Source organism: Oreochromis niloticus, linkage group LG14 (assembly GCF_001858045.2).
Source record: "Oreochromis niloticus isolate F11D_XX linkage group LG14, O_niloticus_UMD_NMBU, whole genome shotgun sequence".
NCBI lineage: Eukaryota > Metazoa > Chordata > Actinopteri > Cichliformes > Cichlidae > Oreochromis > Oreochromis niloticus.
In genome coordinates, this window is record NC_031979.2 from 24013196 (window position 1) to 24041111 (window position 27916).

Sequence of the window (27916 nt, forward strand, 5' to 3'; positions counted from 1 at the left end):
GATGACGTCATTTAGCGACTTCTAGCGACTTTTAGGACAACCAATAGCGATTTTCCTTACTGAGGAGTTGGCAACACTGCCTTTCAGTGCAATGAACATCTCTCAGATAAATGCCTGTTTTATTTTGAAGTAAACCAAGTAACCGTCCAGCTCCCACTATTCTCATTATACACTTTGTTTTATTTATTACATGAGTGATTAGAATAAACCTCTAACTGTGCTTCATCATCGTCATCATCACCACCTTCTATCTCTTTCAATACCTTTGAGGATCGCTTCAGGGGACCCTCTGTCTCCTTCTGTCACACCGACCCTCTGCTGTGCTTACTCGTGCAAAAAAGGTGGCCTCTGCATGTGGAAACTCTGTGCATGTCCTGAAAGTTAAGCGGTGTGGTTTTTATCTTCCGTTATTCATATTCAGACAGTCTGAGGCTTCCAGCAGTAAACATTTCTTTCTCACAGGTTGTGCAGCTCGCTTATTTAATAAGCGTTAGTGTGGCTGTAAATCATCAACAAGACTCCACAAAGCCTGAGCTGTGGCGGGATGCTGCAGGCCCGCCCACATTCATGCGCAACTGCGCAGCAGCGCTGATCCTGAAAGTGGCGCTTCTCAAGACCTGCGGATGGTCCAGTGACGTAAAGATCTGTGGTCTGTATATTTTTTCTTTTTACACACAAGCACGTTTTTCATGAAAGAAAGCAAAGCCACATTTAGGCTGCACGAAAAAAGGGACTCTGATGTTTCCTTTTTGTGGATTTTAGGAAAGTGAGCGCCTTTTCCGGGGGAGTCAAACCGAGTTGTTTTGTCTCGCTAAAGAGAAGATGCTCCAATCTGCGGGACGCATGATGTGAAATCAGTTCTGCCGCCAAAGAGGTCTCCACCAATTAATGCTTAGCGCTTTAACCCAGAACGCGATAGCTGCCGGTGAGAGGCTCATGTTTCCCCCCAGGTGTTTTTTACGCGCAGCCGCTGCACGCTAGTGAAGAAGAGAAAGCATAACGGGGCCACAGACGGAGGATGGTGGCGGAGATGGCCAGCTGCGGTGCGGCTTGCCACCTCGAGGATGGGTAAGTTGGTACTAGATCAGTCAAAAGCGTTGCTGTGCGCGATCCGCGGCGGTTTGTGTTTTTCAATCGTGAACAGTTTTGGGCGAATCGGCGTGGATGCAGAGCTAAAAAAATCTCGCGTCCCCCACGCACAGGAAGTGGGAGTCATTGTCGCTGTATTCTTTTCGGGGCTCATCTGCTCGTGCATTTCATGAAACAACAACAACAACAACAATATATGTCTGCCTAGTTTTCGCTTCCTCGTTGCAAACACGGTCTGTTTAAAATCTCTTTGTTGGTGTCTGTGCGCTCGCGCCGCTGTTGTTAAACATTGTGTGTGACAACAACGTATCACCGAGCGAGTTGGTAGCGCGTGCCAAAGCTGAAGCTGTAAAGCAAAGCTTATGCAACAGTTTAGTTCAGTTAAATACACACAAAAAACATCGGTTTTTGTTCACGTTAATGCGCAGCCTCACATTACAGTGCAGCGCAGAACGAAACACGACAGTGCCCACGGACTGGTGATGCTTTGAGATATTATTATTTGGCGGGTTTTAACCGATTGTCCTCTTCTAATTTATACAGTTGTCTTTAGTGATTCGGTTATAGTCATCATCAGTTCATCCGTGAGCCACAGACAGGTGAAGTGATACTGATGACTCATTGTCATTGGAGCTATCGGGTTACTCGCACGGCATCATGCCCCACCCGGCAGGAAAAGTCCCCAAACACATGATCAGATGCTAAAAGACCTTATAGATCTATGAATCTGTTAAATGTGATAGAAATTAATTTCACCTCTAGCTTTGTTTATGAGGCTATAGCAGGAAAAGGCCAACTTTCACTTTATGATTTGATTAGAGATTTCTAACCTGCTGTAAATGCAATAAAAGCAGTAAAGTATGGACAATAAATGACCGAAACAAAGGGCGGCAGCTCTTTTGTTCCACTGCTGGTGCTATGTGACAGTTGTTTATCTATACACAAACGCACTCCTCTGTGAGCTGTTTGTGGGAAGCTGTTGCGAGTGTGACATGATCCGGGCTTTATCTTTAAGCAGAAACAAACAGACAAACCACAGAGAAGTTTGAGTTACCGAGTATGTTTTTATTTTTCAAACATGTAAGATCATTGGAGGCATGAGGACTCATACAGGAAGAGATGATTACCATTACCATGGCAATGACCCCAGTGGTGTTGTGGTGAGACTGTATGGCAGAGGCGATAATGAGATGACCTTGAAGAGAGAAAGAGAGAGAGAGGGGAAAAAAGTTCAGCTTCCTGGACAGATGTTTAAAAACAAAGGAAAGCCTCAGCTCCTTATCAGGCGAAACAGCCGCCAAGCAAAAGAAATAAAATATCACTTTTGATCTTTGGTAATAATCCAGGCTTCCTGATTCATTTGCTTCATTTGGATATAATTGGAGCAGAGGGAGAGTGAGACAGGAAAAAACACAGGCTGACCTATTTTTTTTTTAACACATGCTGGTGGTGAACTCGTTCTTCTTGTGGGGTTGGCTGTCTTGTTTTGTTTTTACCCTTGATGGCTCACAGGCGTGTTTCATCTTGCTGAAGCTCTGACTACATCAACAGGTTGCTCCAGTCTTCACACAGCATATACGAACACTTGGACAGCGTTCATGTCTGGCTTTGTTTATAACATTCCTGGACAGTCAGGAAGACTGGTATCTGATATCTAAGTCTGGGTGCTGTCACTGAATATATTATTGCAGTTTTAAGAAGAATATAGGAGCAGTACAGAGCTGCAGATGCTTGCAGCGATGTTTATTGTGGTGCGATCTGTTTATTAGTCTTTCTTTTAAGTTTGATAAAACTTGCCATGTGCATAAATATGTGTAGGACAAAGTAACAAAGTGCTTAAACTCAATAATTAGCCAGCTAACACTGTATGATTATAATGTTACACAATGGCCCTGAAAATAGTCATATTTACGCTCTGCTTGATGCTGTCCTATGATAAAGCCATAAATGAAGAGTCCAACCTGAGTTGTTGAATAGGAAACAGACCCAGCCCGTATGTTTCCTTAGCTCTTTCCTTTGCTATCAACACTGCTTTGAAAGTGTTTAAGAGAAGGGAGTTTCGTGAGAAAGTGTGATGCAGGCCGTTTAGCCACACACTTCCTCTTTGACTGATTTACTCAGCCGTACAGAAAAGGAGAAGTACTGGCTACTGCGTGATCCTGCAGCTGCACAATTTTAAAAACAAAAATAAATAAAAAAGCACTTTGAATCTTACAAGGCTGTTTGATTTATATTTGTCTGAATGTTATCTCTTCTGCCTTACAGAGACGGCGATATCCCCGCACCTGAGAACAAAGGTAAACACCAGCCGCTTCATTGCTTTCCTGCCCCCTCTCTTTCAGCAGCTCTTCATGCTTTCATTTTCTCTGAGCTCTCAGTTGTTATGTAATAGCTTCTCTTGCTATTTGAAAAGTTTGCAACCTCATCTATTTATCACTTCTTGTATTTTGTTTTACTCGTCCTTTTGTTATATTTTCCCAGCTGGCTCCCCTTTCACTGTGTGCCGTCCTCGTTTTCATATCATTTGCATGAAAGGCCGGAAAGCTGCTGCTTCATGATTTGAATCTCTCGTTACACCGTGTGCCAAAGTTGCTCTATTACCTTGAGATCTGGTGACTGTGGAGGCCATTTCAGTACAGCGAACTCACAGTCATGTTTAATTAACCAGTGTGAGATAATTTGAGCTTTGTGATATGGACAAAAAAGGTTCAGTGTGGTCACAAAGGGATGGTCACCAACCAGGAAAATGTTACACCAGCCAGAACTGTTGATGCCAGGCAGGATGGATCCATGCTTTTATCTTGTTTTTGCCCTACCTGACCCTGCCATCTGAATGTAACAGCTGAATTTAAGACTTATCAGACCAGCCCATGTTTGTCCAATCCTGTGTTTTTCAGTTTTAGTGAGCAAATTGTATCCTCAATTTCCTGTTCTAAGCTAACAGGGAGATGACGCTGTAGCCCGTTTTGCATTCAAATAGCTCGAGTGTAACGAGGTACAATTTTGCTCAAAGCAGTGAGGCCATTCTCCTCTAACCTCTGACATCAACAGGGCATTTTCAGCCAGAGGACTGCTGCTCACTGGATATTTTCCCCTTTTTTGGATCATTCTCTGTAAACCCTAGAGATGGTTGTGTGAGGAAAACCCAGAATATCAGTAGTTTCTGAAAAACTATTCCATATTTAAAGCCACGTACATCACCTTTTTTCCTTGTTCCGATACCCAGTTTGAATTTCAGCAGGTTTTTTTGAACCTGTCTACGTGCCTAGATGTGTTGACTTGTTGTCAGGTGATTGGCTGATTGTGGTTACAAGCGATTCAACAGGTGTACCTAAAAAAGTGGCTAGCGAGTGTATGTTACCATTCTGATATCAGGTACACTGTAAATCGATATCAGTCTGATCCTGACTCGAAGCCTGATTGGATATCAGATTTCCAGTGTTTGGTAGTTTAGTCTTATTTAAAGTAGGAGAAATGTATAATTAGATTCACTAAACATCTACAGTCTTTCAAATAATACTTCCAAAACATGAATTCCAGTATGGATCTGACATAGCTGACTTATTTTGGTAGCTTTAAATCTACTGGAGGAGCAATGAGTCAGTTAATAAGTCACAAAAAGAACCCATTAACCTCTTTCTGTTTTTTTTCTGTATTATGGTTTTCAGCCAGCAGGTGGCAGCCAACACCTTTCAATACTAACCAAATCCTTGAGGCTGCACACAGCCTCTCACACTCTCTGCATATTTGTGATTGCATCTGCATGTGTGCATCTGTGCGGGCACTTGCTCGCCACCTTGTTTGTCAGTTTGATGAAGGGAAGCATCTATGCCCAAACGACTAAGAAGAGGGATGCGCGCTGGCTCAGCTGTGAGACAGCAGCAGCAGCAGCAGCGGCGAATGAGATGGGCCATAGGAGGCATATGAGGACAAGGGAGGGAGGCATGGAGAAGAGAGTGCAGGGAGAGGTGAGGCAGACAGATTGAGCAAAGTGAGACAGAGAGATTGATGAGGGAGGCGCTGTGAGCGGAGCTGCAAAGGCAGCATCTGCTTGTTAGTCTAAGATAAAACTCTCTGGGCCAGATGAGGAGGGGCTCCATCCATTAGCCAGCCTGGCGCTCGGCCACATGGCCCGGTCCACGGACAGTCAGTGCTGCTGGGAAGAGAGGAGCAGCAGCAGTTCCTCTGGACCCCATCTACGTAAATGTGCCAGAATGTTAATGCATTGCACTTATCACAGGCTTGTTCACGGGGTGCTGCGGTTCAGCTGGCGTGAATGACGCATATATAAAAAAAACGGCTGGTGTACTTCAGCCCTGCTCAGGGCTTTTTGGTGACTAATATGAATGAAGCCTCATAAAGAACCACACACTGCACGAACCTAGAAGTAAACTAAAACTGGAGGTTTCTCACTGGGGCTGCACCTGTTCTAATTCTGTACTTATTTTTGTGATGCATCACATGCTTCACTCTAGTTTTTTTCTTTTCTTTTTTATGACTTTTAAACCACGTGAGTGTTGAGCAGCACTTGAGGCTTTGTGTGCTTTAAATAGGCTTTTTATTTTGTGGGGGAAGTAGAAGAAGAAACGGTCTGAATAATTTAGCTTTCCCTCGATTTACATACTATTGGTTGTTTCTGTTTTTACTGCAGAATTCTGGTTGTTTTTCTGGTTAATGTAAAACAAGACACTCTAAATAGCTTTTGTCGCTCTGACAGCTGCAGCCATTAGTGCACTAAGTCCTGGGCAGTATGACTAAAGAGGAGGTTGATTGTGTTATCAAACCATTTAAAGTAGTCTAGTTTCCGTAGTAGTGATGATGCCATAATGACAACCACAATGACATATGTATAGTAGTGAGTAATAAAATGAGGGGAAATAAATTTTTTTGGATTTTCTCACATTTTGAAATTATTGCATCAGATTTTTCTGAATAAACAACAGCCGTCTCAACGTTTTCACTAATCTGTTTACAGATAATCTGGCAGAAAATGACAGCAGCAGTTCAGGTAAGTACAAATATAGCACACGGTACTGTGCAAAAGTCTTGAGCCAACCCTCATTTCTTTATATTTTGTTTAGAAAATGGGAAACGGGTTCAGCAATTTATTGCAATGTTCAAGCACTCATGGAAATACAACATATGAGGCAAAAATAGAGTTGAAAGTCAGTATTTGGGATGACCAGCTTTATTCTTCAACACAACCTGAACTCTCTTACCCAACTTTCTTGTAATTCCTTTAAGTGGTGTTCAGGAATATTTCTCCACGCTTCTTGGAGGACATCCAAAGCTCTTCTTTGGCTCTGGGGGGCCCAGTCCATGACTGATGGTGTTTTCACTCTGTGTTTTAATATCCAGGTTTGCTTTTACTACATTGGCCTGTATATGTTTCATTTTCAAGCTGCTCCCAATCACTCTTTCCAGATGGCATAGCATCGCGGATCAAAGTCTGATGATACTTTTCTGCTTTCGTAATTCCATCAATTTTGACAAAATCCCCAACAAACTATGACGGCACCTCCTCTGTTCACATGATGATTTGAACCAAATATTTCAAATTTTGTTGCCTCTATTGCCCTTGCAGTTCTTGTGTAATTTAGCATACCCCAAGTTTTTCTTCCTGTTTCCCCTTTCTTAAGTATTTTTCTTATTTCTTAAGGACGTGACTTTCAGATACTGTTCATCTGCTATAGATGGTTTTCTAGCTCTGCCACTTCTTTTGGCCAGTTTCCTCATATTTGTTTTAAATACGTCATGATGAAATACGCCAAGTTTTTGGCTAATAGCTCTTTGAGAATCACCTTGCTGGTGCAAAATACTGTTATATGTTTTCTGAACTGTAGAATTACTTTAAGGGATGGTACAGCATTGTGACTGCCTGCTAGTGACAAAGGTCCTAAATATACAATTTAAAAGTTGTTTGTAGCAAACAAAAACATTCTTCTGAAAATAAAGTTACAAAACTAGAGTGAAAATGAGGTCTTTTAGCACTTTGATAGACTTTCAGAAAGCCAGGAGAACCGTCGCCAAAGACCACTTTAAAAATGACTAGACAGTCTGGCTCCCTGGAAGCATTATAAAAAGAAATAAGTGGTGCTTGAGCCTTTTTTCACAGCACTGTATGTTTAGCCAGCTGTGGCATGAATCTCTTTTATTCTTTATTAAAGATAAATTCTTTTAACACATACTCTGCACATCGATTTGTTGAACAGAAAACACAGGAACATCCACCGACGAGAGCTCAGAGGACGAAGAGGACGATTCAGAGGAGGATGAAGCTTATGGTGAGAGCCACATTTTCATAACTTAACGGAATAATTTTCCTTTTTGGAAAGTACGATGAGAAAAATGACACTCTTGTTTTCCTTCGTAATATGAAGATCCAGACTGCAAGTGTCACCCTTGCTTTGGATAGATTTAAACACCTTTTCTGTATTCTTCCAGCTCCTCTAAAACTCGTTAACTGACACGTTGTTTAATCTGAATAAAACTGTTGTTAAGATGACACTCTGGCGCAGTCACCTACTGAAGTTTTGTCATCGGATGGGGGGAAAAAACCCAAGATAAATTGTTTTAATTAGTGAATTTCACAATGCTGGTGGGCAGAGTTTTGACCTTTCCCTGCTTCTCCCCTTTGTGCTAAGTTAAGCTGCTGGTGGTACCTTTTATATTAGGTGTTGTTTATAAAGTGGCAATCTTCTCAAAGATCTCCCAGCAAATGAATGCATGCTGCAAAAAGTTGAACTATTTCCATTAATATTCCTGCTTCTTCTTTTCCTTATCATTTAATCTTTCAACAGGAGGCACTGAGAGGGATGGAGAAGAGGAAGGTAAGATATATTTGACTCACCAGAGTCACTACTTCATGACTCCTCGTGTTGCTGCTGAGTTTAAAGTCAACAGAAGTGACTGTTTGAGGCATTGTATTCTGATGTGTTGCATTTTGGTTTCGAGAGTGTTCTCTAAATCCTTCAATTTGCATTGTTTCCTATCCAGAGAATGAAGAGGCCCATGCAGAAGACTCTATAAACAGTAAGACACACCACGTGTACATGTAGATGTTCATGCCTGCTTGTAGCAGCTGCCTAAACCTTAGTGATGACTAAGGAGTGGTCTGTGGTCACAACTGTGTTTTACTGGCAGTAGTACTACATAATTATGTCACAAATATCAGATTCAGCTGGCTTTTTAATTAAGGAATCAAAACTAAAATGTAACTGAACACACTCCACCCTCTCGCAAACACACACACACACACAAACACACACCCTGGGACTGGCTGTAAAATTTGTTTGTGGGATATCTCAGAGGCTTAAAATTGGATTTCAGCCTGTAAGATTCTCATGTGATAGTTGCTGATCAGAATTCATTTACCTCACAGAGCCAGGTGCTGGAACCGAAGCAGTGGTGTTAAATGGAAAAGGTAAGTCCATGCTAAGTAATGCGCTACGCTGCACTCACGATAGTGTTGCTGGCTCATGAATAACCTCCTGTTTGTTCCCATGTATGCTGACAGATGAGAGGCCCTTCAAGTCATGCTGTGAAAAATGCAAAGCCGTCCAACAGGTGAGCTCAGAAATCAGGTGCTATCTGACAAAATGCGATTTTAAGTGTCTGAGGTTACAGCTACCGTTTAACTTCGTGTGACCCTTAATTCTGTCTTCATCAGAGGGTTACGCTCTGAACAAAGTTCAACACAGCCAGGCTTTCTGTGCGTTAGCTGGCTCGACAAAACCTGAAACCCCTGTTGGAGATAACGGGTGTCAAGGCGGCATTTATCAGATTTCTCTGTTAAGCTTCAGGCCTGAAAAAAGGAGTGTTTCACGGGTCATATCGCTCTTTTTCCACACAAAATTACCCCGCGCAGCCCACTCCAATCAGAAATATTATCAGATGATGATAAAATGGTTATTAAAAAATCTTTAAAGAACATAAAAATATGGCCGTAACACACTGTAAACACTGTTGAAAATAAGACAGAGATTAAAACTGCAGAAAAATCCCTAATCTTGGGATTTATCACACATCCCTGAAAACGCTCCCTGCGCTGTTTATTTCTAAGGTGACGGCTACACATTAGACCCCTGAAACTTAAAGCTTACTGTTCCAAAGCCTAATAATGGAGACGTGGAGATGGATTTAGTTTGTCGGCAGATCAAAGCGAAATTAGTTTTATTAATCGAATGTGTTTTCTCTGTTTTAGTAGCTACATTAATACATTTTCTGCATCACCAAACTAACACATGCACATTCCTGTGGCAATGAGACATATGGTTTGTACTTTATTCGGTAGTTTTTTCCCAAGTAGTACTTTATTATTCTTATATACTTATATATATATATTCGGCATAAGTTACCACGGTGTTTTAGCTGGAAAAAAAATCCACTTTTATGACACAGAAAACTCTGATTTTAAGCTTGAGACGGCTTGCTAAGCCATTAATCTCGCTTCTCGGCACACCCCTCTGTGCTTCTTTTACCTGTTTCTGTCCTTACTGTGTGCTTTGCTGTTGTTTGCTTTTCACAGAGCCACGGCAGTGAGCGCGTTACCCCGAAGAGACTGTCCAAGGGGCGGCTGCAGTAAGTGGATCATTGTCTCCATGCGTCATGCTCACGTTTATTTTGTTCGGCTCTGATTGCTCAGCATCACTGACTCTGTGTTTGCGTCTTTCAGGGTGCAGCTAGAAGGAGAGGGCACATATGAGTGTTCGGTCACTGGTCTGGTTTTTGAAGCGTCCGAGCCCGTTCTTGTGCGGTACTCTGTCTTATCCTGGTCCAAGTTTGGCGCCTTTCTGCATGACTCCTGGAAATTTGCTGGACCCATCTTCAATGTGGACACGGTCAATAAGGATGCGTCTGTCCTCAAGTCCATCCAGTTCCCACACTCCATCTGCCTTGCTCGTAAGCTCGTAGGGCATTCACCCAGCACATTTACCCTGTGTGAATGAAGTTAGAGTTCTGACTCAGTGGAACAATAACTACTCAGTTTAAATGTGAAACACAAAATGTTGTTTTTCTGTCTTATATCACAGATACTGACGATGACATGACATTCAGTGTCCTGCACATAAAGGGCAACCGTCCAGTCATCGAGCCTACGGTGGATCACTCAGGGAGCCACGTTAAGTGGAATGTGACGTCCCTATCGCCCGTTGGTCCCATCATTCAGACGAGCCAGGCTGTAGAGCACCACGGGGTGGTTCTGGTCTACAAGCAGCTCACCACTGACAACAACAGCTACAGCTTCCACGTTTATCTGGGCACAAACAGTGCATCTGACATCAAGGTAAGTGGTGTTTTGTTTTTGTTTTTGTTTTTTTGTTTTTAAATGTTCCTTGTGGTTTCCTTTTTTCAGAAAGATCTCCAACCAGCGCTGTTTTGGTTGTCAGTAGACTTGGTGTGTATTTCCAAACCTGACAGATGGTTTTGGAAATTTGGTCAAATTTAACCAAACCCTCCTCGGGTTTCAGGATCCTGTTTTCTTTCTTTAGCTTTGTCTTCATTTCCACAACATCCAGTTAGAGCACACTTCTTTGAAACGGGCATTGGCAACTTTAGTGACATGATTTAAAAAAAGTGCCTTGTTTATTTTCATTCTTAAAAGTGTAACTGGGATTCAGCACTTTTCCCCCCCCAGTATCTGTTTCTGTTCCATAATGAAATACTGCAGTGACCTTGCACTAACGCACATGGTTAAAGGTTATTTTCTGATCATACCTGACCACAAACACATGTTTAACAAATGCACATGTTAAGCGCAGACTACTGAGGACAGTAATCAGTTTATATGTATATATATATGTATTTATATGTGTATAGATCTCAAACAGTTAACTGCCCACTTTCAGAAGAACACGACCGGCCGACGTTTTGACCGACTTCTCATGATGTTTCTCTTAAAATGAAAAGTAAATTCTGTGTTTCAATTGAGGAATTTTTTTTTCCATTGAGTAGATTTCAAAAACAAAGCGGCAGCAAAAATACCTTCGTTGCAGGAGCAGCGCAAAGAAATATTCCATTCATGAGGCCATCAAGAGTCTCCTTGTGTTTTTCAGTCACGGCCACTTCTTTCTGGACAAAACTCCAGAAAAATACCTCACCATTGAAATTTTGTAGAAATTTGTTCGAAACCTAGCTTCCACTTTTTGTTCATTTGTCGACCTGCCAGCGGCTTCAATGGTGCGGATTTCCAGGATTTTGTATTTCAGCTACAATTTGTGCTACCGGCCTTATTAAACCACCTGTTATTTAGTTATTTACAGCGAAGCGCAGGGTTTGTGCAGGGAAATGATTAGAGTAGTCATTTTCTTAAAACAAAGAGTCATATCAAAAAAAAGAAAAATGTCAGTGGCCAAAATAGTGTTTGCATTACTGTAAGTGTACCACGTAAATATGACAGCTACATGACAACAAAACTATAAAGCTGTTTGGTTTTTTTCATTTTTTTTTAAAACTTGAACTACTGAACTCACTCAGGAAGTGTTTGTGGTTTTGTGAGCATGTGTGTTTGTTTTTGAGGATGTTGCTGGTGAATAGTCATTCATTTATTATAACCTAAAAAAAGGGCTATTTTAAAAAAATGCATTGATTATTTTTTCCCCGTATGATGTGTTTTTCCATTGCTGCTGTTTTCCTGTGGCTCTGTCCTACCGTCATTCAACTCTGAGTCCTTATGAGACGCCCTCAGTTTAGTAACTTCTCTGTCATCGTTGCCTACAAACTGAACTCCTGCTATGTTTTTTTTTTAAACTAGGATATAAAGAATCAGGTGCGGGGCTACAAGACTCGCTACATTAACATAGAAAAGCCTCCCACGTGCAAGCTGGACGAGGGAACGTATCGTCTCCTGAGCGAGCCGGAGGGAGAGATCAAACCTCAGGTCTGTGTCTCTCAACAAATCTGCAATTTACGTGGATCAAAAAGCAAAAACCTTACACGTCTTAAATTTGGCCTTGTGCACCTCAGGGTGGCTTCCAGCACTGCTGCTATTTTTTGATTGCTCAGTGTTAGTCCCATTCTGCCCACGTTCAGCCTGCAAGGCAAGCTGGATCTTCTCCTCCTTGGTGTAAAAATGGTGACTCTTTAATAAGAAATATTATTTTTTGGAGAAGAAGACTCACTCACTTCACCGAATGTTCTCCCTCAGATACTTGAGGACATTCGAGTGGCATTATCTGTATTGACAAATTTATAACAAACAACCTGAAGAATATCAGGGTGGCAAAAAGAAAGACAAACATCCCGTCCTGTGGATTCTTTAACTAGAAAATGCTACATGGTCTGTTGGCCGCAGCTGGAAACCCAGCTTTCATTATCTTTGCTGATCCACGATGGGAAAGTCTCCCCAGGTTGACAGCGAAGTTTGATGTCTGCACAAGACACAGTGGTCAGAACTGGACTTCCACAGAAAGATCTAAAAATAGCAGGAGAGCTAGAAGTAGTTCCGACTCATCCAAAGGTGCTTTTTGATTTGGTCTCATTTATAAGATTTTGCTTTTGTATTTCACTGACTACACAGCTAAGTTGTGTCTGTGTGTCTCTGTACAGGAACTGAAATTCACCCTTGCAGTCACTAAGATGAAGGGCTACTTTGAGGCTTTCTTTGAGCAGCACCCTCCATTTAAATTGTCTCTCATAGAGATTAACACTGAGGAGACTGTATGGTCTGCTACCATCAGAGAAGGTACCGGTGCACGAGTGCACTTTGGAGACACTTTTGTCTTTTGGGAGTTTGTGTTTATGTTGACCGAAAACCAAATAAACCAAAGAGGATTCACTGGTCCACGTCCATCTTTTGCTCTTCCCTTAGGTGACTGTGTGGATAACACCGAGAGGAAGCCGAGGAAAAGGACAAACAGTATGCTGGCTCTTTCACTCTTTTGTAATCTGATTAGACTTTAGATTAGCTTGAAAACATTAACTGATGTCATATCTGTCTCTGAAATAGGCAGACAGAGAAGCAGCAGCCCCTCAGAAGACGAAATAGCCTTTAAAAAAACTCGAATGCAAGACGAGCCAGGTAACTTTAAGTGTCTGACTGCGATTTCAGCAAAACTTTATGAACAACTTTATGGCCAAGTCAACAGTTCACACCAGTTCATTCCAGATATGCCTAAAATCTTACTGAAAACAAATACGCATGTGCTTATGTGTGTCTTTCTCCAGATGGAGTGAAAACAGCAGTCACTCAGGGCCAGGACATGTCAGAGAAGCAGCTGCTGCAGGTGGCCAAGCGGCTCGGGAAGGAGTGGAAACAGGTGGCTATCCTTCTAGATGTTACCGTCAATGATCTGGATAATATCCAGACAGCAGAGACAGATGTGACCATGCAGAAGCTGAAGATGCTGCTGATGTGGAAGAACAGAAATTCCGGGGAAGCCACAGCTAGAAACCTTTTGGAAAGTGTGAAGGAGCTGGATGACTTGCCAAATGAGGTTCATCAGACATTACAAGGTACAACACTGCAAAGCTAAACCATTTAAGACATTGGTGAATGCTCATGAAGAGCAGGCATGTAAAAGTCAACCAATCAAATTTTTGGAAAATCAAAATGATCAACCTACAGAGGGCTGAATTCAGGGACACCCCCAAAAATCAAAGTGACAAAATGCTCTAGGAGACTAGTCCGTGTTACCAAAATTTTATTGCAGGAAGTAGTTTGTGTGACCCACACATGCTTGGTATCCTGAGGAATCTCCTCCCATATCTGAACTAGGGCATCATTGAACACCTGAGAGGTGCTCAACTGGATTTAGGTCAGGCAGCATGGCAGCGAGTCTCAATGCATTCATCCTCCAGGAACTGCCTACATAGTCTCTCCACGTGAGACCGGGCACCAGGAGGAAGCTAGGACCCACTGCACCAGCGTAGGGTCTGATTCAAGGATTTCATCCTGATATCTAATTGCAGTCAGTGTGCCGTTGCCTAACCTGTAGAGGTCTGTGCGTCCCTCAGACCATCACTGACCCACCACCAAACCGGTTAACGGGTAACTGAATGATGTTAAAAGCAGCATAACCTTCTCCAGACTCTCTCACATGTGCTCAGGGTGAGCTTGCTAAGTAAGAGTCTCCTGGAATCTCCTCCATGCTCTTGAGACTGTGCTGGCCAATTGCAAAGGCACACATTGACGTGCAGGGTCTAGGTATGGCCACATGCTACCAGCGGTGACACTGGCCCTAGCTGAATACAGAACTAGTGAAAAAACAGAAAGGATGAGCGTCCACAACCTGTAAAACATTCCTGTTTTATGGGTTGTCTCATTGTTCCTCCTCTTGCAACACCTGTTGTTTATTTCATTAACACCAAAGCAGCTGAAACCGATTAACAACCCCCTCTGCTGATTAACTGACCAGGACAAAATCCCAGAACTTTAACTCACTTGATGCTTTACTCAGATTAAAAAGTGTTCCTTTTCATTTTTTAGAGTAGTTTATACAAATAGCTATCTGTACAGGCTCATGTAGAATCTGTACAAAAGAGACGAGCCTTTTGTTATCAGTATGCATAAGCTGGTAATGTTTGAGCAAGCTTTGTTTACATGCAGATAAACAGTCCTTTCCACGGAACACAAAAGACGGATGTCATTTGAGAAAATGCATCGGATAACCATCAGCCATTGTCTGCTGATGATTTATCTTGTTTTTCTGCATTAGTCAAACAAATATTAGCTGATGGAAAGGAAAATCTTAGTCCAGATATCCCCTGGATACACCAAAAGCCCAGAAAAATACAGTACTAGTGAGATGACATATTTTATTTGATGTATTTTTGTAGGCTAACCCTGGGACTGAGGACCACACCTGGTTCCCTTGAAAACAAACAAATAAAAAAAACAGTGGGACTTTTCCAGTTCGTGGATAATTGCAGAACAAAACTGGGAAATAAAAGTTTATGACTGTTCGTGTTTCATTCAGCAAGACAATCTTGACCAATTCTTGTACTTTTACGTTTTTTGGGGTTTTTTTAGTATATTTTTACTTTTTAATAGGTGTAAATAATTAAAATCTTTTACCAAATGAGACTCGCAAGTTTGTCATCCCTGGAGAAAAGTAAAATGCTAACATTGGAGTTTATAACTTAGGCATGTTCAGTGTGATGACGTGAATGTCTGAAGGATCATGAAACCGCTTGTCAACCAACAACTTTTACTCTAAAACAAACTGTAAAAATACCCCAAGCTTCTGTTAGTCACTGACTTTATTTCAGGCATCTAACCAAAAAACTGTTCTAAAACCCATCATGGTTAGGACAGGGGAACCCGAAATACAAAAGGCTAACTCATTTCCAGGAACCGTAGAATGGGACTGGCTCCCAGAGGCCAACTCATCAGAGTAGTTGTGATTGCGATGAGCTAAAACATCTTGCTACTAAACTAAATAAAGTATGCATGACAATCCCACCGATTCTCTGTACTGCAGTACAAATATTACTGTGTCCAGGTACTCTGACTCAGCAGCTCTTTCACTCTTTAGGTGAAGAACGCTGAAAATTCAAACTCACAGGATGATACAGAACCTTAATTCATTATTTGTTGTTTGTTGTTTTCAGATATGATGGGCAACGAAGCAGTAAAGTGAAGGGAAAATAAATTCCATTAGACTCTTGGATATATGACGCTCCATCAGTGGGAAGAAACGATCTCAGGACGGGATCTCAGGAACACAGCAGAGCAGAGTTAACGTCTCCCTTCAGTTTGCATTTCTCTCTTGAATATTTTCTAGATATGAAACTGATTCGTTTATAGTTCTGCATTTCATAAAAAGGAATCATTTCCCTTTGTTTCCCTTCTTTAGTTCAGCTGTGGTTCTTGGGTTCTGTGGTTTGTACAGAACCGACTGTGCTGTATCTAAGGATACACAAATGAATGAGCTTACCTTTATTTTTAACCAGGTTAAAAAATGACCAGCAGAGGTGTAGAGGTCATTGAGATGTTTAGTAGCTAATTATGTAGCCAGTAACAGATGTAAATGTTAGGTGCTGCAGTGTTGAAACTGCAAAAGAAATCTGGAAAAATCCATCCATTTGTGTGTGTTCTTTCACTTTTGCATGTTGGGCTTGTGGGAATTTTTATAAAACAATTAGGCATTATATCACGTGGACGTGAAAATGACTGTCCACAGAATTACAGACTGAACTATGAAACTTTTGTGTTTTTATAAACTTGTCCGCACTATTTCCTGTAAATAGATTCCATTTCTTTGTCGCTCATGTTTTTTTTAAAAGCCAGTTGTGTCTGTTTTTTGTCTACTTGTTCTTTATTTGATGCGATAACCGTGACTCTGTAAAACAACTGTGCAAGAAGACCAGAAAATGATGCTGATTATGTTTAACTGGGAATTACTTCCTGCCCTCCGGAGGCTTGAATGCATTTCTTCTGTTTTTTGTTTTTTTTTTCTTCCCCCAAATGTTTTTTTCCCAAATCTTTATGAAAAACAAAAATGCAGCATGTTTGGATTCAGGGATGAATTTAGGTGTTTTACCTGTGTGAGTGCAGCTAAAACCAAGCAATGTATATTTTTAATTCAGTTTTTTGAGGATTATTTCGCAGATGTAGGCCTCAGGTACGATTAAGTACTATAAAATCAGCAGGAACAGCTGTGGAAATCTTTCAGGTACCAATTGCAAATGTTTGTGTCAACATTATTTGAGAAAACCACAATGTTTACATTCAGAGAAAAGGGTTGTTTCCTTAAAAGAAAAATACCACCAACAGTCCAATTTATCCCTGTTCCAAATCTGTTTTTGTTGTTGTTGTTGTTGTTGTTTTCCATTTCTTTTTAAATCATGTCAGAATCTCTCCAAAGACTTTTCATAAAACAAGTGAAATCACTGTTTGTTTCATCATTTTAAGGAAAGTGATCCAGATTCACACCAAAACAGAATAGTTCCTGCTTTTGATCATGTCTCACCAAGTTTTGGGAAATTCAGCAGCTTAGTTTTTTATGTCATATTATTAGAAAGTCCACAAAAAAGGTCCAAAGTAAAAATAAAAGGGAAAAAATCAGATCAAGAAGAACTGAATACTGTGAAAAACAAAATCAGCTGTCCTTTAAGGGTAGGACTCGAGCTCGCGACCAAAATCAAAGTTAAGATTGTTCAGGTGTTCCCTTCATTTTTTTTTTTTTTGTGTATATTTTGGCAGAAGAGATGAAATAAAGAAGCGCTGAAAGAAACAACCGAAAGTCTCCTACATGTTTCTTTTATACCTCATTTCTTAACTTCTAACTGATGTTGAACAGTTTCAATCAAAATCACTTCAAGTTTGATGCTTGATAACAAAATACTTTATTTAAATAATAATAAATAACACAACTGGAGATCAAATAAATAAATAGATGCAATAAATAAATAAATAAAATCATTATAACACACGCCTAACCGTATCAATAGTTTGAACATTCTTCAGCACTTACTGAATGCAGATGCTGGACTCGAACCAGCTAGCTTATGCCTGAGTAAACTTCCTTCAGTGCAGGCAGTTGTGCAGCAGGTATATTGTAGAACTTGGTCAGCAGTTGAAAGAGATGGTAGTGACTAATTAGGACAGCTTGTTCTGATGTGATAATAGAGATTTGATATTTGTTGTGCTATTATTTGATGAGGTTGAAGTGGAAGAGGTTGCAGGATGTTTACTTCCTGTGGTCTCCCGAGGAGATGTAGCCAATGGCTCGGTTGATAGTGATGGCTCTGATGTGGAAGCCTTTCATCATCTTATTCATCTCCAGCCGGTTGCTGTAGGAGTCATTGCCCCACTTGTCATCCTGTTACAACAGGAGAGGATAGAGTGTGAATGCAGGACATAAGGTCTCAGGAAAAAGTACTCAAGATCAGTGATCCTAAAGACTGAAAGACAAGGTGTAAATAAGGAACAAAGAATATAAAAATACCTTTGAGGGCAGGTTCTCTACATCCAGCTGTGGAAAGCAGTTCTGTATAAACCGAGGAATATTTAGTTAGACAAGTACTTCCCAGGAGAGTCAAACTATTTCACCTTGAAGTCTCGATGTCTCAATCTTTTAAAAATTGCAAAATAAACACACCTCTGTGAGATTCTTTGTGATTTCCACAATTGGGCTCAGAAGTCTAATTTCCTCTGGACCATTTTTGAGAGGACCTCTGAGGTAAGACGCAATCGCTTCATGATAGTAGAGCAGGTCCATCTTTATGTTCTTCAGACATTCACTCTGTCAAAACAATGGGAAAAACCAGTTCAGTTTCAGCTACAATACCAACACATGCATATGAATCATAGCTTCTTTTTATAGAACATACAGTGTGTCTGACATACCTCACTGAAGGAAGAATTTCTTTGTGTCACGCAACCTAAGTTCTGTGTAGGAAAACAAACAAACATTTAAAATCAGCAATGTTCACACTGCAGTCATTTAAAGTTGTCCAACCAATTAAAACACAGTGAAAGCTGAGCTGAAATTATGACAGCTGACAGCTGTTGCCATAAACTGTGCTGCTTTGGGAAAAGGCTCACCTGAGTCAGAGTGGGTGCACAGGCCAGTACTGTGTCCCCAGTACTCCTCATCTCAATTTTTTCGGATTGGATACCATCAGTCAAATAAATCTGTAATACACAGTAAAGAAATTATTGCTACAGAGTAGAATAATCGCGGATAAACGACACGTGAAAACAAAGGGAGGAAAATCATGCAAAAATCACACGCTGCTGAGATTTGTACTCACACTGTCCAGAGCGTTTGAGATGTTCAGCAGGAGCATCTTGTAGAAGTCGGCGCACTGACCGCCGGTCCCCGGCTCGGTGCCGGCACCGGGAGAGCTTCGGATGTGCGCCAGCTCAGGGACAGCAGCAGCACACAGCTGGCGACGTCTGCAAGGAAAGAGAGAAACAGCCGTCAACGCACGAGTCTACACGGGCATTACGACACCCAGCTTGCATGAGCACACAACAGAGCAATTTAAATAACAGCCTATCCTGCAACGGTCTGACTTACATAGTTGAATGTTTGCCATAAGACTGCTTCTGATCAGGTAGGGAACTTGGCCGGAGCTTGGTAAATCAGCACTGCTTCAGTCTCAGTATGATGCTGGGGTTTATATACTATAAAGCTGGGGGGGATTCCCTCAACTTGGACAAAGCTTTTGTTTTCTTTCAACTAGGAAATTACATAATGATGAATAGTTTTAGTTTTAGTTTGCAAAAAGATCTCTCTCTCTCTCTCTCTCTCTCACTCTCTCTCTCTCTCTCTCTCTCTTTCTTTGATTAATAGTCTTAAATACCCAGCTCTGGGAAAAATTAAAGCGCGATTTATGAGAGCATTTCCTGTGTTCCAAGGTGCGAAAAAGTCCACAATGATGAATAACCTTCTAGTGAGCTAATCGTTGAGATCTTTTTTATATTAGGGGAAAAAAACAAGGAGTTTGCCGATGTGATTGTTGCAGATTGACAAGAAGAATCTATGAGGGGCACTTTTGATAAACGATATACACTCACAAGCTGGGATTCGTTCAGCATCCATAGCCAGTGCCTTTCCTTTCAGACTATATATAGCCCACAGTCCTGGATGCTGACCCCGCCCTACATCAACATATCAAAGTATAGTCAAGTGACGGCATTTGCACATTTGCATAGCATCAAATCAAAACAACACAGATGGATGACGATGAAGGGAAATGAATTTTTTTTAAAGCAAATTTCTCAGTACATTTAAGCGCATGCTCTGCGCAGCCTGCTCTCAGAAAGTGTGCAGTGTTATAAAGATGCAGTGCACGTGTACCATTTTATTCACCGCAGCAGTCTGTGCTCGTGGGGTGCACAGTTATTGATTCCTGCAGACCTGGTTGCAGAATAAATCATAGAAAACAGAAATAAAATAAGCCAACTGATGGTAAAAAGGAGCGGCTGATAGTAAATGAATCATGGAGTTAAACCAACATTGTGGTCTTTGGTGGTAAATTGTCAGTGGACTGTCATTAGGTGAGAAAGAGCCTTACTCACTTGTGGTAATTAATTCCACGGACGTTGTCCCCAACAGATACTACCGGATGTCCATTCAGCCATGACTAATTACGCATGTTCTTGATCAACTGACTGATAACGTCAATGAAGAGGAGGTGGCATTATTATTATTATTATTATTTTTTCCTCGTGTTGAGTAGTAGGTGGTTGTGGTTTATGTCTGCTTTGTTTTCACTCATGCTCAGACTTGGAAAACAATGAGCAATGCCAACCAATCACCACGGGGCAGGGTAGCCTGGCCAGTACAACACCAATAGCGCTGTTTATCAAATCTATTAGAGAAATATTGGCTAAAGCTACAGGTTCTTTGCATAAAATATAAGATAATAACATTTAAATTACACAGTGTAGCCGCCTGACAATGCAGTCCCACCAGTGTAATACTAAAATGCTGCTAAGTGACAGAGAATAAAATCACTGGATAATAAAAGTCCAAAAAAAGTTTAAAAGAGAAGTTCTGCAGAATGGGTACTTTCTACACTTAGATTATGTTCTATATATATATATCAGCTCCTTCTTACCCTATAAAGGAGTTTTAAATTACCTTTTAACCACTCCAGCAAATGATATGAATGCACCCAGTATCCATGAATGTAGTTCTGAACTGCGTATTTGCAAGTTTTTTAAATAGTTTTGTTTCGTGACACAGTGACTGTAGGTATTATTTACAAGAAGATCATTTTCAGGTGGCGTTTGGATATCAAAGTTAACTGTTAAACAACCCTACTACTTGAAACATTTAATTAAATAAATTCTCTTAAATTGGTTTTACTTTTCCGTGAAAGGAAAGTTAATCTATCCATTTTTATTTATTCATTTTTTTTTTTTTTTTACATGAAATAACAAAAAAGATGAAACAGACAGATGAGTGTTCATGTGTATTTAACCTGTGTTAAATACACATTTCACTGAGGCTAATCCCAACTCCAACCCTGGAAGGCTGTGGATATGATCAAAACCTCCAGAACAACAGCGAAGGTGAGACTGTTTTAACAATGTCTATTTCATGTGTGACAAATTAACTTTGAACTCTTTTTAGATGGTGTCTATGCTATGAGCTATCTATCTGCTTTCTATCTATCCACAAAGGATCGGAGAATTACACAAGACTCAAAATGAGAGTAACGTGAAATTTTGAAACACACAAAGCACTACTTTTGTTCTCCTCTCTCACTCCAGTTTTCAGAAACTGCCGTCTACTGTGCTTACCCACTTTTGAAGGGAAGTGCATTCTCTGAAACTGTGGTCATCGTGTGGTTGAGAGGAGTTTCCTGGCCTTTGTCTTTGGACCATCAGACTTAAACTTACCATCACTCGCTTTATACAATACAACATATGCTCAGATATATGATCTGAGAGTAAGAAGGGGAGATTTTCCAAGTAAATGTATTCATTACCAAACCTACAAGTCATATAGAACTATTTCTGTATCCTTTTACCTTTCACTGGACCACAAGTGGCCATTCGTTAAATATTTTAATTCCACAAACTGTCATTTTTCTTGAGAAACTAAAATCCCTGAATGTGACCCAAAAGGGGTTGCCCAAATTGATATGAAGTCCCTTTAAGAGCAGAAACGCAACCCCAATAACAGAGTGTCATGATGAGGCAAGACCAAAAAAGAGGGAGTTGAGTCATACTACGTGTGATGTGATGTCATGTACTCTCACTGCTATTGTGAGCAGAGGTTTTAGTTCTTGCACTCAAGGAGGAAACTCAACTGAAAGCGCAATTTCGTCTCTTTGTAATGCAGCAGCAGGAGCACCAGCAGCGAGGAGAAGTGCACAGCAAACCGGCATATATGAAACAAAGTTTATTCTTTATTTTACATATCTGTACATAAACATTTCTTCCCTCAAATAAAGTATCTGAATACAGTAGGATGAAAACAATATTAACACACTTATTCATTTAAAATGACTCGTGTCAGAAAATCAACATTCACAAAATGTTGAAGAGCAATTAGAGTGAACGTATTACCAAAAAATCTACAACTCCACTACAAGGCAGGCATGTTTTCCTTTTACACTCTTATAGCACCTTCAAACGAACATTTCTCATCAGCTGAAAACGACCATTTGTGCAGAATAAAAACGGGTCGACTCTGAAATACTTTTAAATTACCGTCCAACTTAAAATGGTCTGAAGAAGTTAGTTTTCCATCATTTTTTTTTCTCATACAGCGTTGTTTCTTTTTATTTCTTTTTTTAAATCTCATGACTGACTTTCTACTAAATTTTTCACTATTATTTTGTTTTTTTTTTTCTCCACAATTTTTTGAGCTTGAACAGTTATAATTTAGTGGTGAATGTAGAAAGTTAAAAAAAGAAACAAGAGCAAAGCGAGGCCGATCACTGCACAGGAAGCTGGGGGACACACAATCAGTTTTCTCCTCTCCCAGGAAAACAGGACGTGCTACACCGTCCTTTGCGCTGGGAGAAAAGCACAGAAGCGAAGCGGCCTTCTTCTGTGCTGCTGCTACCGCTGAAGTCAGTGAGTTGGACAGAAAGGGAGATGGGGAGGTTCGGGGGCGGACAGGGAAGCAGCGAGGAGCAAAGTACTTAGGACAAGCGGGGAGGGGTTTCGGATCGACACGGGGCAAAGGTGGAATGGCTGGAGGGGGAAAGTTTGTTTGGGAGCAGGGGGCTAAGCTTGGCATAGGGAAGCGGATTGGGGGTGAGGGTGGGGGTGTTTGGGGGTGGGGGGGCATCTTATTTGGATAGGGTCTTCTCAGCCAAATGTTTCTGTTGGCTCTCAGCATGCCTGGAAAGAGAAAAGGAGAATATATTGACACTTAAATGATGAATTAAGTCACTCAGCAAATCCAAAGATAAACAAGAGCAGTGCAACTCCCCCTGAAGGGCGAGGGCTACACTAAAACTTTGTCACAATATGATGAGCCGAGCCTGTTATGACGTCGCAGGGCGTCGTACAAAAAAAACAGAAAAAGTCTGATGTACAGCCTTTCATAGAACATGTTACTTGATGTGGTTTCTAGCCTAGTATGTTACTGGCGAGTTTGAAGACGATTAATAAAAAATTGTGGATAATATAAAGTTTTTATGATTTTTGCATTTGGAGCCACCTTGACAACAAATTGGTATCGATCATCACACCAAATTTAGAAAACTGTGGATGCTAGACCGCTAACAAACAGACAGACAGAACCGGTTACGCACAGAGAACAACACCAACAGCTAAAGCTGAATATCTGATCCCCACATGCCCTGGCTAACCTGCTGAGCTTGCCGGAGGTTTTTTCCTTTCGAAGGGAAGTTTCTGTCTCCCCAAGTGCTTGCTCATAAGGGACTGTTAGATCGCTGAGGTTCTTTTTATTAAGTTGAAAAGTTGAAAAGTCTTGACCTCTCAGTCAAAAACGGATGAACTAAAATCAATTAACTTCTTTGGTTTCCCAAAAAAAAAATCGACTAAAATCACTTAGGTGCACAGGTGCATTGGGTGGCATGTTCACCTTCACATGCATCACCATTAGTTTTACTTCAGGAGCTACATGCACAGCTGAAAACAGTCCCTTACAAATGGATTACTTACTCACATTTGAGTAATGTTTGCTCAAAGGGGAACTCTGCACATTTAAGACATTAAAGCTTACAAGTGTTTACAACTCTCAGGGAGAACTTCTTCACATGTGATAAGAAGTTGCGCAAAGACTTTTGCAGCCACTGAGAGAGCCGTGCAAAATCAGATAGCTGACCACATTTTCACAGGTTTGAATGTGTATGCAAAATATGTGTATGAATGCGTTCTTTTCTATAAGTTAAAAAAAATAAATAGCGGGACATGCAGTGAATAAATAGTCGAAAAGTGCTTTGCCACCTGGTGAGGTCCTCTATGTCAACCAGCATGGCGTCTTGCTCCATGTGTAGCTCATCCCGAATCAGTAGCAACTGTACGAGCTCCTCGTTGAGACCTGGAGTGATCGATAAGAGGCGGAACAGACATTTACCACAATGATAAAGCACAATTTCGTAATTAAACTACTGAAACTAGGGAAACACCACAATTACCACAACTGATCATACCAGTGTTCCATTGTGATCCTAACAATAGATACTAAATCTACAAGAAACACGGGAAGTGATCCCCTCAAATTCCCATTATGGGTTCATAACATAGCCACTGAAAACTTTATGAGCAGTCTGACCACACGCACTCAGACTGCTCTCGCTGTCTTTAATATCACATGTTACAGCTATTGTTCCTTCAGTGCTGCCAGAAAATATGAAGCATAAACTGAAGATATTTTCAACGGGGAAAGTCTGCTTTGTAAGTAAAAACAAACTCGTGCTTTTGGACTCATGGGGATTTTTGGAACTTTTTTATGTAAGATGCGAGATTATTCATCCAGCAGTACAGGGATCAATGATGTGTACCGTGCAGTAACAGTAAATGCTCAGGGGAAGCTGTTAACTGGTACAACTCTCTGAAGTGACTAACTTATATATAAAAGTACTTTCACATCCACTAAAAAGGGTAGGGGTCACTATGTATGTGCATGTTTTTCCCCAGTTCATCTCTTGCTCATATCTGCAAGTGAAAGCAGAGGTCAGTGTGCCTCTGTTTGTATTCTGGGCGTGTGGTCAACTCACTTTCAATCTGGGAGTGCAGGTCGTTTACTATAACCTGGAGCTGTCCCACTGTCATGTCTCTCAGGTCGGTGGGCTTCAGGCTCCTTTTCATTAGACACTCGCTGATGTGTGGCATGTGTGGAAGCTGCCGAAATAGACACACAGAGGTATGTAAGGGAGAAAAAACAAGAACAGAAAACCCGGTTAGACAATGTGTTTTCCCTAATTGGATAGTGAAACCTCACGCTAATAACCAAAGCACAAAATGCACAACTGACTTCTTCACTTTTTAAAAATATTTATATTTGAATGTTTTCAGATGACAAACTGATCAAATTAACAGAAAACTGATGCATTTAATATTCCTTAAATACAACATGCAAAAAGCTCCATAAAGGCTGTGATGATCCTGACCCTTTAAACCACACAGTCCAACCTAGAAACAAAGCGCCCTTCACACCCTCACGCCGCTGGAAAGTGGCTCGTCCTCATCATCTTATATGGTATGTTTATACTTTTTAACGCTGTAACGCCAAGTGTATCATATTTGATACATCAGTTTTCAAGACCTCTACATCATCAGTGATTTTTTTAACCCCCTTATATGTTTATGTTAGTTTAAAGAAATGAATGCCGAATGTAGCGAAAAGTCATATATTCAAATTGATATTCATTTTTTGTTTATTTCAAATTTTTCAGAGGCTTCACTAAACATTCCAGTTTTTTAAAACAAATGTGATTTTTCTGCCAATTATCTTGTGGTTCAGGCTTTAAAGGGTTAAGTATATTTCTATGGTAAAACATGGTAAATGCTGTACATGTTTTCAGTTCCTCACCGCAGCTTTTCTACACATTTATTTCCTCGACAGAAAACCGAAGGACTGATTGTTTTGTGAACACAGAAATTTCTCTCCAGCAATTTGCTCATTTGCTCTGTTTTCAAACACTTAACTCATAACTTTAATAACTTTTTGATAGCAGCGATAACAGATTCTTTGGTTCGTGCATTATTTGATCCAACTTAACAATTACCAGCTCCCTACATTTTAAGGCTTTTAATGTTTAGACGCGTTTTATTTTTCTTGACAATCTCTTTTAAAGTATGAACACTGAACAGTTAATAGCTTTGTAAGTATTAACCCAAACATACATGAAATACATTATATACCCCATAGAATTAAAGCTGGTATTTTATCTTTGATATAACTTATATAAATATAAAATTTAACTTATGTAACTTCAATTTCAACATAATTTCCAACGAGTTTCATTAAATCACCAAAGATTATATATTCAGTTTTACTAAAAATCCTGTGTGAGTTTATTGTAACTTCACTATGGAAGCTTGTTTCTGCCACTGAAAAATAACCAGAAAAATCAATTTTCAGTTCAATATCTCAAAATTTCGATGGATTTTCTCATTTTTTTAGTTATTTACTCTGAATGTTGATTTGAAATTTTGAGTTAATAATGCAACATTTTGACTTATGGATGACAATGAATGCTTGTTTTGTTTTCCAGTGGCAAAAACCCTGAATCAGACTCTGTACTATTTGAACCTGAATGTCTTTTTTCATGATTGAAAAGAAAAGGGACATATTTTTAAATGGATAAGAACAAGTTCTGAATTATGTTTCATTGAATCTCTATTTTAAACTTCAGACATTGGCAGATTTCATTCAATCTTATAACCATTTGATCTGTCATTCACTGCTCCCAGACTCTGAAATCTGACTTCTGAGCCCGATTAGATTTACATTTTTTTTGTGTTCAAAAAACAACCTTAAGAAAAACAAACGTGAACCCGGTTAAACCCACACTGTCAGGAATTATCAGCAGAATAAGGGCAGTGAAACTGAATCCGAGTGGGAAATAAAAGAGTCAGCTGTTTTGCCTGAACGCTTTGTTTGCATTCTGCAAAAGGAATGAATGCTTCCCAGGCTCCAGCTTCCCTGGTGAAACAAAAGGATATATTTCCCTTTGTTTTTCCTTTGAGCGGCAGTAAAGATGGGGGATTTCAAGTAGGCGCTACTGTTTGTTCACAAACATGTTGACAGCACCTTATACAAGTCCACAGCACATGAACTCGGTGTCTCTGTGGGGTGCTGTCTCTCCAGCAGGGACCAACAGTGAGACCACTGAATTATTTTTACTTCACGGAGTCATCTCATATCTCATTTACATTTATATCACCTCTCTTTTCCTGGAACCTTTTGATGCTGCAAGTTAGCAAGAAATCACAGTCGGTTGCACCGGTGGTGCAAACATCGAACACGTAATCAAAGACAAGCGACGAGAAAGAGATGAAAAATTAGACATTTAAACTCTCCCTTCACTATTACTTTTAACATGCCAGAATCTGTGTAGTGTTTTATTTAAATTGTGCTGTGCATGTATATATATTTTTTTTTCAGGCTCTTCTGCTGGTTTTGTGTGTATCAGAATTCTCCTTGCAGTAGCACTGGTTCCTTCAGATGCAATAAAAGCACTAAAGCATCACGTGTGCTTAGTGAGGCTCACCTGGGTGGATCATTTCCTCTCTGTCTCTCCCTCGCTTAACAATCTGTCTCAACCAGTCTGTATTCTTTCTCTTTGCATCCTGCGCCCGTTTCCTCTGTCGTGGCCCACTTTCACTTCCAGCCTTAGTGGAGATAAACGCGAAGAGAACGCACTCATACTCTCTTTTCGTAAAGCGTGCGTGGGCTCGCTCTTCTTGGTAGTCTCATTTCACTTTCACATTAGTACCGGAGCAACTATATATGAGGCTGTCATGCGTAAGTTTCAGTTTCGGGAAATTGGCTATGTACAAGAAGGTCACTTGAGAGTGACATAAGGAGAAATGTGATGTCAGCATGCGTGGGCCATGGGAAAGGCTTGAGACTGGTATTAGGCCTGACTCAACTTCTGAGTTTCTGTGGTAGACTGACCGTACTGCTAATTGTCATCTGAATATTCAAAACCAGAAAGATAATTTCCAGTGATGACTCTGTGTCATATTGAGGAGCTGTAAAGCTTTGTGAATGAAGTCAAGAAAGAAACTAGAGGCTTTACAGTGGAAACAAATTATTGCCCCCATTTCCCTCTCACTGATTTTCTCACTTTCTCTCAGTGATTCTGCTTGAAATTGTAGGATGACTCTCTAACCAGCAGACAGACGTTTAGGTGTAATCTCACTGCACAGGCCACAGTTTCCGTTCTTTTCTCTTGCCCAGCGCCAGGTCAGGCCACTTCATCAGAAACCACTTAC

The 27916-nt window shown here is 40.6% G+C and overlaps 3 protein-coding genes across 7 annotated transcripts in view; 1 reads left to right on the forward strand and 2 right to left on the reverse strand.

The window, feature by feature from the left end:
* The first annotated feature begins 490 nt into the window (after positions 1-490).
* Positions 491-17267, forward strand: si:dkeyp-97b10.3 (uncharacterized). Its single transcript, XM_005459320.4, has 18 exons — positions 491-649; positions 763-1068; positions 3355-3386; positions 6065-6097; positions 7302-7373; positions 7890-7919; positions 8086-8121; positions 8471-8512; positions 8606-8655; positions 9617-9669; positions 9764-9990; positions 10122-10375; positions 11843-11968; positions 12637-12772; positions 12899-12946; positions 13037-13108; positions 13255-13542; positions 15640-17267. The coding sequence occupies exons 2-18, from the start codon at positions 1019-1021 to the stop codon at positions 15666-15668; spliced, it is 1578 nt and encodes a 525-aa protein (XP_005459377.1). The 5' UTR covers positions 491-649; positions 763-1018; the 3' UTR covers positions 15669-17267.
* Positions 16491-21759, reverse strand: il12a (interleukin 12a). Its single transcript, XM_025898369.1, has 9 exons — positions 19839-21759; positions 19556-19639; positions 18867-18931; positions 18787-18834; positions 18578-18667; positions 18380-18421; positions 18132-18275; positions 17979-18020; positions 16491-17852 (listed from the first exon to the last, which is right to left on the reverse strand). Exons 2-9 carry the CDS (start codon positions 19578-19580, stop codon positions 17721-17723), a joined length of 588 nt encoding a protein of 195 aa, XP_025754154.1. The 5' UTR covers positions 19581-19639; positions 19839-21759; the 3' UTR covers positions 16491-17720.
* A 119-nt stretch (positions 21760-21878) lies between these two features.
* schip1 (schwannomin interacting protein 1) overlaps positions 21879-27916 on the reverse strand; it is a 214385-nt gene continuing 208347 nt past the window's right edge. For all 5 annotated transcript variants that reach the window (XM_005459315.4, XM_005459317.4, XM_005459316.4 and 2 more), the window contains 3 exons: positions 24691-24814; positions 23918-24011; positions 21879-22843 (listed from right to left, as the gene is read on the reverse strand). In XM_005459315.4, coding sequence (XP_005459372.1) covers positions 22792-22843; positions 23918-24011; positions 24691-24814 — 270 coding nt within the window. In that variant the 3' untranslated portion in view covers positions 21879-22791. The remainder of the gene's footprint in view (positions 22844-23917; positions 24012-24690; positions 24815-27916) is intronic.